The 15,655-nt window shown below is 38.7% G+C and overlaps 1 protein-coding gene across 4 annotated transcripts in view; it reads right to left on the reverse strand.

Annotated features, from left to right (window-relative positions):
• Nucleotides 1–757: 757 nt before the first annotated feature.
• Nucleotides 758–15,655, reverse strand: part of jakmip3 (Janus kinase and microtubule interacting protein 3) — a 31,374-nt gene continuing 16,476 nt past the window's right edge. For 2 of the 4 annotated variants that reach the window (XM_038274053.1, XM_038274051.1), the window contains 13 exons: nt 14,748–14,876; nt 14,576–14,659; nt 13,999–14,061; nt 10,824–10,922; nt 10,453–10,551; nt 10,219–10,272; nt 6,946–7,011; nt 6,528–6,596; nt 4,626–4,703; nt 3,627–3,860; nt 2,236–2,301; nt 2,090–2,149; nt 758–1,290 (listed from right to left, as the gene is read on the reverse strand). In XM_038274053.1, coding sequence (XP_038129981.1) covers nt 2,099–2,149; nt 2,236–2,301; nt 3,627–3,860; nt 4,626–4,703; nt 6,528–6,596; nt 6,946–7,011; nt 10,219–10,272; nt 10,453–10,551; nt 10,824–10,922; nt 13,999–14,061; nt 14,576–14,659; nt 14,748–14,876 — 1,092 coding nt within the window. In that variant the 3' untranslated portion in view covers nt 758–1,290; nt 2,090–2,098. Of the gene's footprint in view, nt 1,291–2,089; nt 2,150–2,235; nt 2,302–3,626; nt 3,861–4,625; nt 4,704–6,527; nt 6,597–6,945; nt 7,012–10,212; nt 10,273–10,452; nt 10,552–10,823; nt 10,923–13,998; nt 14,062–14,575; nt 14,660–14,747; nt 14,877–15,655 lie in introns of all 4 variants that reach the window. The other 2 variants (XM_038274052.1, XM_038274050.1) reach the window with 1 other exon arrangement.

A 15,655-nucleotide genomic window follows, 5' to 3' on the forward strand; every position in this document is an offset into this window, starting at 1 on the left:
TGATGACAACAAGCTTCAAACTAAAGCTGATCTGAAGGATGACTTTAATTAGAAAAAATAAAAAAAGTGACTTAAAAGTACAAAATATTCAGTGATTTCTGTATTTAAATGTCTATGTCTCAGATTTGCGTGATTATCTCCAGTAGCAGAATAAAAACTTTATTTCTTAATAAATCCGTCTAACTGTAAAGGTATCATCCACCATCAATTTTGGGAGTGAAACCAAAATACGCTTTTTTCCCACGAGGTAAACACTGTTTGGATTTTAAAAGTTCCCATTTAAAGTTCTGCTTGTAATCACAGAGGAGGTTGGATCCACCTCCAGCACCTGGCGAAGAAGCTGAACTGTAACTTTCTTCTCTGGCAATGAGTTTTTGCTTCCATATGGCCACATTTCTATCCATGTTGGGATACACATGCATGTCACGTACATGCACGCATTTCTGCAAAGATTCAAGGGATCAGATATGACATCACAAACTCTCTCTTATGTCTGCATATAGTGTACTGAGGGGATATAGGTGTCTTGTCTTCTCCCCTAATGGACAAAGCTGGGACAAGTCAAGGAATCAGGTTCCAAATAGACTTAAAGATTCCTTCTATTTGAATTTTCTTTCTTCAGCAGACCTCTGTGAATGTGGTGAAGACGATTCCGATGTCAGTGTGTAGTTCTGAGACGAACCACTCCATCCTCTCTACCACTTGTCAATCAGGGTTAAGGAGTTGGGGTGGGGGGTGGGGGTGGACGCGCTGGGGGGTGTTGCCTGGCTTCAGCAGTCTTTGGGTAAAAGACAGGATACACCCCAGAGGGGTCACCAGTTAATAAAAGGGCAACACAGGGAGACGCAACGATGCGTGCACACACGCTCACACCTAACGGCAGTTTAGTGAACTTAGACAAACCCCTATTGGTTTCAATTCTCCCTTAGTAATACAAGGTTCTCTGTAGTCCACGGGTGTCACTGGACCAATCAGGACTCACATCATCACAGCTTTGCTTTTCAAATCTCTTAAACGGAACAGTTTAAGCTAAACCCTGGCCATCTTCCTGTCATTCCAAGTATCACCGGTCTAAGCTCAGGTTTCCTTTATCACCTCAGAAACCACTCTTCATCTCTGAGGCAGTACCGAAACTGACCGTAACAAAGCAGCGGTCAGCTGACGGCAGGAAGAGTAGAGTTGTGCTTTGTTGCCGCTGGTTTCAGGCCTGCAAAATCCTGCGGTGCTGCTGTGGTTCCATTTCAGACCGACCCCACGCTGCTGAGTGTTCACCTGGTGGTCTCTGGTGGACTGGACAAAGAGACAAAAAACCCAAAAAGGTCAAAATATTTGCTATGAAAAGGTAATACAGCAAGACAAAACAACTAACCATTGATACCAAAAGCTAAACGACTTTCTCAATTTTCTTGAATTTATCCTACAATGAAATATGATTAGGATGATGGCTTTGTCCTTTGTTCTATTCCTGTTGAAATCTTTATTGAGGGTTCTGTTTATGGGATTTTTAATGTTAGTATTTATTTCTAGAAACTGAAATAAACAGGTTTATTTTGAGAGGAAAATATTGCATTCAGAAACTTATCAATATCTTCATATTGAATTATTTATATTTTTATATAATTTATTTATTTATATTTTTTTATAAAAATATTGATCAAAATATTGATCAGTTGTCTTTGATCACAGTGATTTTAAGTTAGGTATATCCTTTATTGAAAGGTTGTCTCCAAGTTGACTTTATGCCTCAGTCCTTTTTTTTAATTAGTTGTCATTAATAGCTGGTACAGTTGGGTCAGTGATCTGTTCAACCTAACCTGCTGGGTCCAGATTCAACTCAAAGAATGGAATCCTGGCTGTCTGGATTCAACAAGGGTAAAATGGTTCCCCCCACCAGCTATCAGATTTATGTGCTGAGACTTTCCTCTAACACACAATTGGGGGTGAAATCTGAGAAATAAAAATTAGTCAGCCCCAGTTTGGGTAAACTCTGGATACCAGATTAGATGTTCCCTATAATCCCTGCAATCACATTAACTCCTGGAACATCTCCAGATTACCTTAAACTGCACATGCCTAATATGCGACTCACCTGCTGCATTCAAGACCAGAGGATGAAGGCCAAAGAGAAGAATAGAAATAGAAACAGAAACTGGAAAAAAGGAAAGAATCAGTAGAGCTGATAGTGGGAAGGAGTTGGTCCTGTATGGGGTTATATTACACATAAATGCTTTTTACCTTCTCCTCGAGTTCTTTGATCTGTCGTTTCTGTGCTTCTATACATTCCTCCAGCTCCTTGTTCCTCTGTTTAATACAAACATATTATTGTCATCATCTCCTTCATCATCATTCTTTTCATGTTCCCTGTGTTGTAGCTTCGTTCCAAAGCCGTTTATAAACATCCTCACAGAACACACAGGTGCTGAGTTTCAGAGTTTGGTAGTGACTAGTTGCATGAGAAATTTTTGATAAAAAGAATATATTTTTAGGAGTAGTTTTTTTGCAGCCTACTTTTAGCTCTTGAGTATAAAGTTGGCTACCCACCACTGCTTGGCTGCATATTTTATTCATCTACTGTGTCCTACCCTGTTTTGAAATTAGGAATATATAGCTAACTTTTTGGCTTCAAGCTAAACAGAGCATCATTCTTTCATCTGCACAATATTGCAAAAAAAATTAGAGATATCTTATTCAGGGGTAATGAATGCTGAGAAACTAGTCCATGCATTTGTTACTTCAAGGTGGGTCTACTGGAATTAAACGCGTTCAGCTGATCCAAAATCCTGCAGCCAGAGTTCTGATGAAAAAAAGAAAAAAGGGAACATATTTCTCTTATTCTATCTTCTCTCCAAAGTTTAAAAATTTTATCATAATTTTAGATCCTCCTTCTAACATGTAAAGCCTTAAATGGCCAAGCTCAATCTTATATCAGGGACCTGATTGCTCTTTATGTTCCTAACTGAGCACTTTGTTCTCAATCTGCAGGTTTACTAGTGGTTCCTAGAATTTTTAAAAGTAGAATAGGAGGCAGATCTATTATTAGGCTGCTCTCCTATTGAACCAACTACCATTTTTTTTCCATGAGGCAAACACACTGTCTACTTTTAGGACAAGGCTTAAAACATTTTCTTTTTTGATAAAGCTTATAGTTAGAGTGCTCAGATTATCCTGAACTATCTCTATAGTTAAGTTGCTATAGGCTTAGACTGCTGGAGGACATGGGGACCACTTTTCATCATTTTTGCTTCATTGCTTTTTGTCTAAAATGTGCAGGACAGTGGTCCTTAAGGACTAAATGCTGACATCTGTATATTATATCATGGATGCTAGAAAATTAAAGCTTCTCAGCAGTTTTTATGCCCAAAAGGTTTGGGTAAAAAAACTGCACACAGTTGTCCATGTTAATGTTGGGAATTTACTTAAAGTTGGTTTTCAGATGTTACCCAGCTTTGTCTAAAGGATGTTTTACAGTAAAATGGAGATTTCATTAAATCTTTTGGTTTCCAGAGGCAGCTTTTTACTTCTTCGCATAGATAGATCATTCCAACTGGATTAAACTGGATTTGTTAAGGATTATTAACCAGACTGTGACATTTTCAAATATAACTGTTATTAAGCTAGATGTTCACCTGTTGTGTGAGCTGAAGTAGTTCCATCCTTTCTCTGAGGATCTGCGCATCTCTTTCTCTTAGCTCACACATCACACATCGTTTCCACTGATCCATGGCTTTCCTCAACTCGTCTTTCTCGTCTTCTGTCAAAATGTCAGACAACCGACTCCCTCCTTTCATTAGTCCCGGAGTCCTGGAAGCATCCTCCTGCTGCAGAGCCTCGAACAACATGGCCTCAAGCTCCAAGATCCTCTGAATCATACAAAGACCATGAAAATTCTTTCAGATAGCTTGGGTCGCAGAGGTTCACACACATACATCAACACACAAATAGGATGTACTGAAATATATTTAAAAGAAAATTGGTTTAGATTAGATTTATTGTCAAAATTAAAACTGTTTTAATTATATACATTCAAATGTATCGTTAGAAGATTTTCGTGAATCAGTAGATACATTCTGGTAATGTTAAGAGCAATAAATAGATTAGTACATTACCAGTTCTGCCCTCTACTTCTTCTTCTGGGCACAGACTGAACTCTACAACCAGTTTAGGGACTCACACGCTCTTAATCGCCCTTCGTTAGATTTACAAACCTGAGTTTTCCCTCTACAGAGATTCCAACCTTATACGCCTTTGTTGCTGAATTGCAGATCCTACGTACGATAATAAACGCTCTACTATGTGTGTACACTAAACTATGTCTTTTTGTTATATATGCTATGTATGCTGTATGCGCCAGCATATATAGCTTCTGTGTGGTCATCCAGAGTGTCACAGGTATGGCTTTGTTGGTATAATCACTCGAACTGTGCATTCGCAAAAAGAACATTGGTTGATTTCAGCACCAGCCTCTGGTGGTCATCTGGGATTCATAGAACCGTAGTTACATTTGTAAATTTAATTTCAAAGTCAGGATAAAGATTCTCGATCAGAAGATCATAAAGTAGATTGTTTTTCAGGGTAAATGTCTTTGTGTTGTATCTAAGAGCATCACAAAATGTGTTCAGACTGACCTTGTGGGCTTGATCCATCGACTGCTTTCTGAAGTCTAGCTCTTCATCCAGGTAACCTTTTTGTTTTCTGAAGAGATCCTGCGGAGAAGTCAGATAAACTAAGTTGGAGCTGAGTTCTGGAGAATCTGTGTTGGTTTCAATTCACAATGTCGGCTGCAATGATTTATTTATTAATGGCCTTAAAGTTCAAGTAAGTGAGGAAAGAACTTAAATTTTCATGCTACAAACGTTTCTGTAAAACCTGATGAAGAAACATGTCATAAATGATTCTGTTTTTGATCAACGTAAATAAAGGGTCCTTGTTACTGATGTTGTGGTCAGATCTAACGTGACAAAACTTGTTTATTTATACCTTTGTTAGGTTTTTACTACAAACATTAGTAAGAAATTATTAGAAAACTGGTGTCCAAGCACCCCCATTTACATTAAACCATGTATCTATCCTTTTATTCTGGCTCTAATGATCAGATCACAGTTCGATAGATGTAAAGCTTTATGTCATGAAGACTTGTTTCACATAAGCTACAGTTAAATAAATCCAACTGCTTCTACAATATTAAAGTTTTAACTGTCATAAGAAGTTCAGATTAAAGCTGTTATCTGCAGCACATCAGGGGTGACATCACAGTCACTGTATCACAGCCTAGCAGAGACAATACGTCAGTGGAGGGCATCAGAAAACAATCACCAATCACGACAATCATAACCATGAATTACACATGTATGCTATAAGCAATAACATAACAACCATGATGGATGTCAGGCAGAGGAGCTGCTTATTTCAACGGCTGCATTGATTGAAAACCTGTCAGCTATAACGATCAGATTCTCATTGTTAGGCATTGCACAAACTAAAATCTTGGTTAGCCTATGTCACCAAGGGTAATTGGAGCTCCATATTGGTTCAAACTGCAAATGTTTAATGATAATATGGAGGTTAGAGGAGGAACATCCAATGTCAGAATGTAATTGTTAAAGGACTTCACTATCTAGTCATCTAGTTCATTATGTCTGATGCACCATCATGGACCCCTCCATCCTAGAACAGATTTGTTTGTAGCAGTTGTTTGTATAAAGAATGGAGAGAAAACCTTTCTTGGAGAGGGCACCATCTGACATCATGTGACTGGATTGTGTTAAAAGTATGAGGAGAAGTCTACAAATAAAAAGCCTAGCACATATTTTCCTGTAAGCAGGAACAGTGACAGTAGCACCTTCTACCTGTTTTCTTAACCTACATGTAAATTGCATTCAATCAATTTGCTTTGTACCTTCTCCATTAGGGTAAATTTGACCCGCTGATCAAGAAGCTTACTCATTCTAAACATTTAGCCGAGATTGCCTGGCCTGTTCCTGGCATTGCATAAAGGAAACACTGGCTTTTCTGCTGAGTAGATTAAATAAATAATTTAGTTCTCAGTGGATTTCCAGGTTTCAAATTTAAGACAAAACCACCATTGTTAAATGCCTGAACGTTCTCCCTGTCCCAGGTAGGCTAAATCTTCATCCCATCCCATGCAGCCCTCAGATCATTACTGTGAAACTTCTCTTTAATATTTTGCCTTCTTAATTTTATATCTGGCATTCTCTTTGTCCTCCAAACTGTATGTTTCCTGTGCAGAGCATCCTCATTTTGTTTATTCTTATTATTAAATTTAAATATATCAGATGATATCGCCTCAGTTGTCTCATCCACATCAGTAGAGCCTTTAAAAAACGTGAATCTGTTCACTCAAAGGTTCCTTTAAGTCCACGAAAGTGCTTGAGATGGAGCCTACTTGTCCAATGTGATTACAGAGCTGTTCTGTCCCACACATACAGAAATCCAAACATGTGAACATATGATGGTGGCAATAGAAAGGTCTGGTGACAGGTTCTTAGTGTTTTTGAGTTTCTTTTTACCTTCTCATTCTCGATGTCCAGCATCTTCTGCTGCAGAGCCGACTTTGACACTTCAATGGACTCCAACCACTGGAAGATTAGAAAGTGAGATGTGTTTGTGAGATTGATTTGCACTGCAGGACTGTGGAGTTACCGCTGGCTCCATCTGCAGGACAAGATAAGATCTGCAACATTCAAGCAAGCTTCTTCCCATTCCTGTTTCAAGATGAAACCTATAGATGAATTTCAACTAACAGGTAGCATTGGTATCTTAGGCAGAAAAAAAAAACAATTTTTAAGACTCAATAATCCATTTAATGTTTTCATTTTATGTCCATTATAAGGTATAGTTGTGAGGCTGAATGTGAATCTATTGTCTGATTTGAGAAGACCAAACAACTGAATGAATTTAGAGCCTATTGAATCAGTTGGTTCATACCTTTTCAGCCAGAGTGAGCACCGTCCTGGCATGGATCACCACCACCTGCTCCTCATTGGTCAGATTCTGCAGGGAGAAAACATGTCAAAAGCAGGCAAGATCACCATGTTTCACTTAAGACTAGGACAGGGGTGGGCAATTCCATATCCTGAGGGCCGGTATCCTGCAACTTTTATATCCATCCTTGGTCCAACACGCCTGAATCAAATGGCTGAGTTATCTCCTCAGCATGCAGTTAGTTCATGTAGAGTCCTCTCAATCATCTAATAACTTGATACAGGTGTGTCGAATGAAAGGCATATCTAAAAGTTGCAGGATACCGGCCCTCAGGAACTGGAATTGCCCACCCATGGACTAGGAGCTTAACTAGAAGAAGGTGGTGGACTCGTCTGAAATGCCCTTCAGCCTCAGTCGGATCAGTTTATGTCAAGGATGGACATCAGTCCTTCCAACAAGTACTTTTAAACAGAACCCTTGTTCTTCAAAGTATCTTCTACAGCCCTTAAGGGTAGTGGTTCCTGAACGCAGTGAGACCTCCTGATCATTCTTTGGTTTAGCTGAATTATAATCCCAGATAAAAATGGATGGATGAGGTTTTCCAGGCATGGAGGTGTTCCAGGCATGTCCCACCAAAATGGAGGCCCAGAGGAAGGCCCAGGACACACTGGAGGGAGTAGGTCTGTCAGCTGGCCCTGGAATTCCTCCAGAGAAGCCGGATGAGGTGTCTGGAAAGATCGAAGTCTGGGAGTCTTTGCTGAGACTGCTGCCGCCCCCAAACCAGCCCCGAATTAGCAAGACAACTAGTACCAGTGTGAGTTTGTTGTCTTTGTGAAGGTCAGTAATAACATGTTGGTCTTAAGAAGGCAGTGTAGAAAAACGGGTCTATGAAAAGAATAAAGAAAAAGATTAACAAGTGTGAACTGTCTAAGCCTACAGAATTAGGTTTAGGCAGGCTTGAATGTTTATTTAAATTTTACAATCATTTCATCTTTTAGTGAGCAACAAGGACCCAAATTCTGGCACCTTGAACCAGTCTTTATTGCTTATAATTTCACCATGAGAGTCGCTATGATCCTGAAATATTTAGGGTGAAGTCCAGCCTACTATTAGGTTAGTTATCATACAAGGATAAATCATTTTAAGAAATTAAATATAAGAATAATACACATAATGATAATTCAAACTTCGGCCTATAACCTTTGTTTCTGAAATTAACCAAATACCAACTTTTTAACAATTTTCTTATTGTTAGTAGCCTGGGCTACGGACTGAGAAAAACTTTGTAGGATTAAATTTTGTGTTATTGTTTTCAAAAACTGGTTCTCCCTTTTCTGCTTTACTCATATTAAAAACACAAACTGTTCCACATGCAGTCAGAATTTATGGAATTGGTGTAGATAATTTATTTCATGCAGGGCTGCAACTTACGATTATGCAAATAGATTAATCTGTCGATAATTTTTTCAATCAATCGATTAATAATTGGATTGCTAAATGTTCCTTAAAGATGATTTTTCAGAAATTAAACAAGGTGAAGCTTTTCCACTTGAGGAGTTCTGAATAGAGTATATTGACAGAAGAAAATGTTTTTTGATCTTAAATGCAAAATGCTTATATATTTCTTTACAATTTTGATATAACTACTGCTCTAAGTGGGTTGCTCTGTCACTTAAAGGCATGTTTTACAGTCTCTACACTCCAATATAAAGATTAATCAATAACTAAATCAGTTGACAATTATTTCAATAATCAATTAATCACGATTAATCTGATGAATTGTTTCAGCCCTAGTTTCAAGTATAAACACATATGGGTCTGATTTAAGGATATATATCCAGAGATTGGAATACTATCCAAAGCTAGGCAAAGTCACATAATGGGAGCTGATTGAAGATTTATGAAGCTGAGGAGATTAATATCAGGCCTGGTGATAATTAAGTAAAAATACAATTTTATTTTAAGCATTAAACGTGTTTTTCTCCCGGTTGCGGCAACCCAGACCAGCTCTTTACCCTTAATCGGGTTCTCCAGGGTTCGTGGGAGTTCACCCAACCAGGCCACATGTGCTTTGTGGATCTGGAGAAGGCTTTCGACTGTGTCCCTCGTGGTGCCCTGTGGGGGGTGCCAGGGCCCTCTGTTAAGGACTGTCCGCTCTCTGAATGACTGCAGCAGGAGCTGGGTTCGCATTGCCAGCAGTAAGTCAGACCTGTTCCCTGTGCATGTTGGTTTTCGCCAGGGCTGCCCTTTTTCACCGGTTCTGTTCATTACATTTATGGACAGAATTTCTAGGCGCAGTCAGGGACGGGAGGGTGTCCGGTTTGGAAACCTAAGGATATCATCTCTGCTGTTTGCAGATGATGTTGTCCTGTTGGCCTCATCAAACCAGGTCCTCCGATGTGCACTGGGGTGGTTTGCAGCCGAGTGTGAAGCGGTTTGGATGAGGATCAGCACCTTCAAATCTGAGGCCATGGTTCTCCACGGGTGAAAGGTGGACTCCCCTCTTTAGGTCGGTGGAGAGTCCTTGTTTCAGGTGGAGGAGTTCAAGTATCTCAGGGTGTCTTGTTCATGAGTGAAGGATGGATGGAGTGGGAGATTAACAGATGGATCGGTGCAGCATCGGAAGTAATGCGATCGCTGTATAGGACTGTCGGGGCGAAGAGGGAGCTGAGTAATGGGGTAAAGCTCTCAATTTACCGATCAAGCTACGTTCCCACCCTCACCTATGGTCACGGGATCTGGGTAATGATCAAAAGGACAAGGTCACTGATACAAGGGGCCGCAATGAGTTTCCTTCTCAGGGCGGCGGGGTGCACGCTTCGACATCGGGTGAGGAGCTCAGTTACCCGGGAGGAGCTCAGAGTTGTTGCTTCTCCAAGTCGAAAGGAGCCAGCTGAGGTGGCTCTGGCGTCTGTTTCGGATGCCTCCTGGTTGCCTCCCTCATGAGGTTTTTCAGGCATGTCCCATTGGGAGGAGGCCTCGTGAAAGGCCCAGGACACGCTAGAGGGACTATGTCTCTGAGCTGGCCTGGTGTCAGCTCGGGGTCCCCCCAGAACAGCTGGAGGAAGGGTGTTCGAATCAGGAAGTCTGAGCATCCTTGCTTCGACTGCTGCCTCCGCCACCCGGCCCCAGGATAAGCGGAAGAAAATTGATGGATGGATTAAACGTGTAAAACATTTCAAAAGGAAAGTTTCAAGGTTGGGCACATATTCCTTAGCACACACAGGGGGGAATGGATACACATACATGTACAAGATAAATTCAACATACACTTACGGCGTTATCCCCCAGAATGTCCAACTTCTTTAACAACTCACTGATGACAATGTCCTGTTGGAACAGAAGTTATTCCACAGGTAAGTTCATGAGCTGACAGGACTGTCCAGGAACAGGACCAGATTCATGCACATAAGAGGATAGATGTAGATTTCATAGAAAACAGGAAGGTTCCGGTAGATAGTCTATTTGGGATGTTTGCTGAGTCCGGGTTTTGGATGTGCGGTTACTCACCGTCACCCCCTCGGCCTCACAATAGATCTGAAGGGGGCTGAGACCTTCTGGGAAGATTAGATGTTTGAAGTTTAAACCAGGTGAGCGGCGCTCCCTCTCCTGTTTCATGGAAAAGGAGACAATGATTGAAAGATTTTTACTAATCGGACACCCCCTACCCCCACCTTAGCCACAAACCAAACCCATTGCTAAATAGTTTGTGAGGACAAGAAAAATGTTCACACTTTGCAACAACTGGACCTCACTTTGATTGCAATATCATAAAAATGGTTTTCACTCACATGGCCAAACAGGAATTCATGTACCCACACACCTTCAGACACACAATAATAAATGTATATGTTGATAATGAAGGAAGTTGAAATTTTTACCTCCAGCTCCAACATCCTGAACTCCAGCAGCTCATTTTGGTCTCTGATATCCTGAATGTCGTTTCTCAGACGCAGTTCTTCAAATTCCATCTGTTTTACCTGAGAGGTACCATCAAATCAGCACAAAACATTTAAATTGTTGTTCTGGCTTCAGTCCACATGTCCCACAACCTCTTACCTCCACAAAATTGATTTGAAATAGTAAAATATCAGTCCAACACAGTCAATATACCTTAAGCTACGAAGACACAAGGGAAATGTTTTTAATTATCTAAATCTAAATTTTGTTGTAATTTTATCTGTCCCCCACTCTAATCTAACCAGTGATGACAAAAAAATATATATTTTTTTATTAATAAATTAGAAAAAAATTCCAAAGGATAAATAATGATAATCTAACTAAAATTAACATGAATATAGCTGAGAAATAAAAACTTTTAAATGTGGTTCATTATACATAAGATCTCTGTCTTCAAAGAGCATGTTAGTGATGACTTAAGATGTGATAATCAAATAGATTTATGTTTTCTTAAAGAAAGCTGGATGCAGCAAGATGGTTATATTAAGAGGCAACTCCCCCCAGATGGTCTAATTTTTACATACCCAGAAATCCTGGGTGAGGAGTAGAAACAATCTTTCAGTCTGATTTATTGATACGTCTAAAGCCATTTACTAGTGACACTTCTTTTATACATCTAACCTTTAAATTCCCACACTCAAATTTTTAGGAAATAATTGATATAAATTTATATTTTTGCATGTAACCTTTTATCGCACACAAGGTTGTTGATTTAAATTTTTAGCTTAGCCTTCTCCATTCCAATCTGATTTAGTGTTAAATACTGAAAGCATTCCCTCTGATTTCCACCTCCATTTTATATACGATTTATTTATCTCTATTACAGGAATATGAACTACAGTGTTTTAAGGCAGCTATGAGGAAATCTTTAGTTAAGAAACCTTCTTAACTATAACCCTATCAGGTTCCGTCATTCTGCTTCATTCTTTCTCTTTTCTCCTATAATGTAGTCCCTGTTAGTTCGACCCTAACTTTGTGTTCTGTCTGTTGTTTCTTGTCATAGTAGCTGACTTTGTTCTCTTCCTGTGGGGCTGTGACACAACCCTGCGTCAAAATACCAGCTTTGCTGCGGTTACTCACACCTTTGATTTGAGATATTGGAGTTTAGCCTGTTTTTCAATGCTTAGTTCTGTCCCCCTTCTATACAGTATATGATAGATTAATCTATGTTTTCTTAAAATAACTGCATTTGTTTTTGAATTAAGGATGTTAAACAGACATTTTTTCTAATAGAACAAGACAATTTACATTTAAAATAAGAAAATACAATTGCATTGTCTTATTTCCAGTGCATTTTATCTAATTATCTTATTTTCAGATTAAAAATCCTCATTCCATTGGCAAACTATTACATTTACCTACTCAAATTAAGGGTAAATACAAATTTTTACTGATTTCTAGATCGTTTATCCAGTGTATAGTTATGGGCTCAGCTTTAAATGTGACTTAACTTTACACTGGAAAAAGTATAACCTTGCTAAAACTAAAAAAAATGATGTCATGATATCACATCTAAAATATTTGACTTTACAAAATCTGAATTTAATTGCTTGTTATGACCTGATTATATTATGCTGATGTAAACAATAATACTGCACTTGACACAACTTAAAATCTTTGCTCTGTTCCAATGATTTTCTGAACATTTCAGTTGATGAACCACACTAATATATTGACACTGGACCAATCTAATATACTTACTTTTAACTAAATTAACAATAATTAATGTTTGTATAGAAATTTAAATATAACAAAATTAGATTTTTCACATATAATTTGAATTTACTTCAAAAGTAATTTCCATTTCCCATCTTACAAACTCTATTCATCCTGAACATTTGCCAGTCCATCACAGCACAATACAACCATTCACACCTAAGGATAATTTACACAACCAACACATGCACAGGGAGAACATGCAAACTCAATGCAGAAAGATTCTGGGCCGGAATTCAAACCCACAACCTTCTTGCTGCAAAGCAGCAGAGCTAGCCACTGCACCACTTCACATTTGACTCAAACAAAAAAAAATAACTTGCAGGCCATGGATAAATATATGAATATTAAGAGAAATCAAAAACTTTGTTTTGGGTCCTTTCTACATGTATTTAATTAAGGTTAAATCAAACTTGATGTCACAAAATCCAAAAAGAATGAGTTACACAATCAAATCAATAATTTTATCTAGTTTAGAGTGAAAGGCATTAGTTTGAATGAACAGTTACATGTTACACTTTTTTCAGTGTATGTACTCTCTTTCTTCCCTTGTCTGCTCAACTTTTTCTAGACAGACCACCTATGGAGCTAGCTTACTGTTATCACTTCTAACATAGAAAGTATTTATGGATCAGTGCTTCTATGTTTCCCTTGTTTATCTTCTTCCATTTCATTGAACCAGGTGGATTAGGCTGAAGGCTGCTCACATTGAGCCTCTTTCTGTTGGAGGCTTCTTCCTGTTAAAAGGAAGATTTTCCTCTCCATCATTGCTGCATGCATGCTCGGTGTGAGAGATTGCTGTAGAGCCAACAATACAATGCAAATTAATTTCTACATGCCACCCAGGAGGAGATAATCTTGCAAAGCCAAAGACTCGTTGCAATCACCTGGTTTGCTTTTGATAGAAAACATTTTTTACCAATCCAACTGCATGCTCTGCAAAGATATTAAACTATATTTTCTAAAGTCCCCTGATAATGACAAGGTTTGTGAAATGGTGGTATATAAATAACCTGGATTCATTGGTCATTAGTTAGTCCCAAAACTTCCTCCTTGCTCCATCCTTGTGTTATATTATATAGCTATAGTCCATCTCTGTGATTTTTTCTTAACTTCCAAGCCAAACCAAGCTCTCCTTGAAAAATAACTATTAAAAAATATAATAATCTGCTTACAGAAATAACAAAGCCTTTGTCCTGCTCTTCAAGCCCAGATAATTGGCATCATTCATGACTCAGCACAACAAAATGCTTACTTTCATACTACAGTTGTTAACTCTCCTCTATTAAACACCGTCTTGGTTCAGTAGACAATCTGAACCAACTTTTATGGCAAAGTTTGTTAGCACATCATCTCTTAGAAGGCAAAGCAGTGCTTCACCTTCTCCACCAGCTCCTGGTTCCTCTGGTACAGCGCCTGCTTCTCCTCCACCCACTTCACGTCCTGAGAGCAGCAAACATACATGGAGAGATAGATTGAAGAAAAGCACAGCATAGATCAACAGACTCTTTCCAGCAGGTTCCATTAGTCTAATCCCAGGATCTGCTGATAATATAAATAACATTTTCTACATTAATAAAAGTAGAATATTTCAAAATTTGATTTATTTCACCTACTATAATGATCTAAACATGACATGAACACTTCCTGTAAAAACAACCAACATCATTTCTTCCTATTTTTAAAGGAGAGTAAAGGTTTAGAGTTTAAGGATGGACCTACTTATCATTATATCATTGTTTTTATGGTTTAAAACCAGTGTTTTATTATTCATTTAAAAAATATAAAGACTTTCTGAGGGGTCCAATTTTAAAATAGTATAAAACACATTTTAGATGAGAAATGAATGTAAGGACCTCCGGCCCCTATCCCGATACTAACGGCTGAACCCCCCGACTCTCTGACTAATCTGTGCGTCTATCATGACCTTCATTTCTATCTGATTTACTGCAATTACCAATCCTTGATGTTTCAGCGCTGATTCCAGATCTGCCACTCTGCTCTGATATAGACTGATTTCATTCAGCAGCTGCTCTCTGGTCTGAAACACAAAGAATAAAACCATCACCCTGTGTGTGATTAGAGTCAGTTGAGCACTACACTGCTGCCTTGCTCAAAGGTCACCCCACCTTGATCTCCTTTTCAGCGTCATAGTTTCCTCCACACGTCTCAGCAAGCAAAGCATACGCTCTCTGCAGAGCCTGATACTCCTGAGTAAGCTGACGGTAACGAAGCTCTGCCTCCTCCCGGACACAAGCCTGAAACCAGCATCGTTAAGCAGGAAAAAATCAGTTTAATGTTTGTTCACTGTGTATAATAAGGTATCAGTGTCCTTATCTCCATGGGTGGTTCTAGACAGGGGCAAACAGGGGCCAGTACACCAGTAAGATCATATCTTGGCCCCTGTTATGGCCCCTTTACTGAAGACATAATACTCAACGAAGTTGTAATGATGGAACAGACATGGTTACTGATAGATCCTTTGGATCTATTTCTTTTTTTGTTTTGTTTTACAAATTCTATTTTAATAATTATTTAAAAACAATAAGGTGATAGCTTCAGTGCCACTGAGGTATGACCCCAGGTTTCATCTGCTTAATGTTTTTTTTCAAAACAAATAAGAAAAAACTACTCTAATTTTTACAGCTGAATTTATCCGTTTTTCTTGATTTCTAATTCAGATTTAATAGAAAACAGTTGTTTTAACTTAAATTAAGTCAGACATATGTAAAACTCCTAAATTATGAATGTATATTGACCTAATAAGACAAGGGAATTTAATTAAACCTAATTAAATAGAAATTTTACTTCATGCAGCTATCTTAATATATTTGAATCCCTTGCCTGTTTTGCATTTCATGCCTTTCTGTTGCCCTTATGAAAACACACTGGCCCCCTCCTGGCCCCCTGGTACATTTTTTCTTGAACCGCCGCTGCTTATCTCTTTTTTAAAGTCCTCAAGCTCTTGGTCTGAATCTCTCATATGGAGAGTTACCATCAGGAACTGAATTAATCAGGCTGATGTTCCTGAGGTCAT

This window comes from Cyprinodon tularosa, unplaced genomic scaffold (assembly GCF_016077235.1).
Source record: "Cyprinodon tularosa strain WSP-4 unplaced genomic scaffold, ASM1607723v1 ctg90, whole genome shotgun sequence".
In the NCBI taxonomy this organism is placed as follows: domain Eukaryota; kingdom Metazoa; phylum Chordata; class Actinopteri; order Cyprinodontiformes; family Cyprinodontidae; genus Cyprinodon; species Cyprinodon tularosa.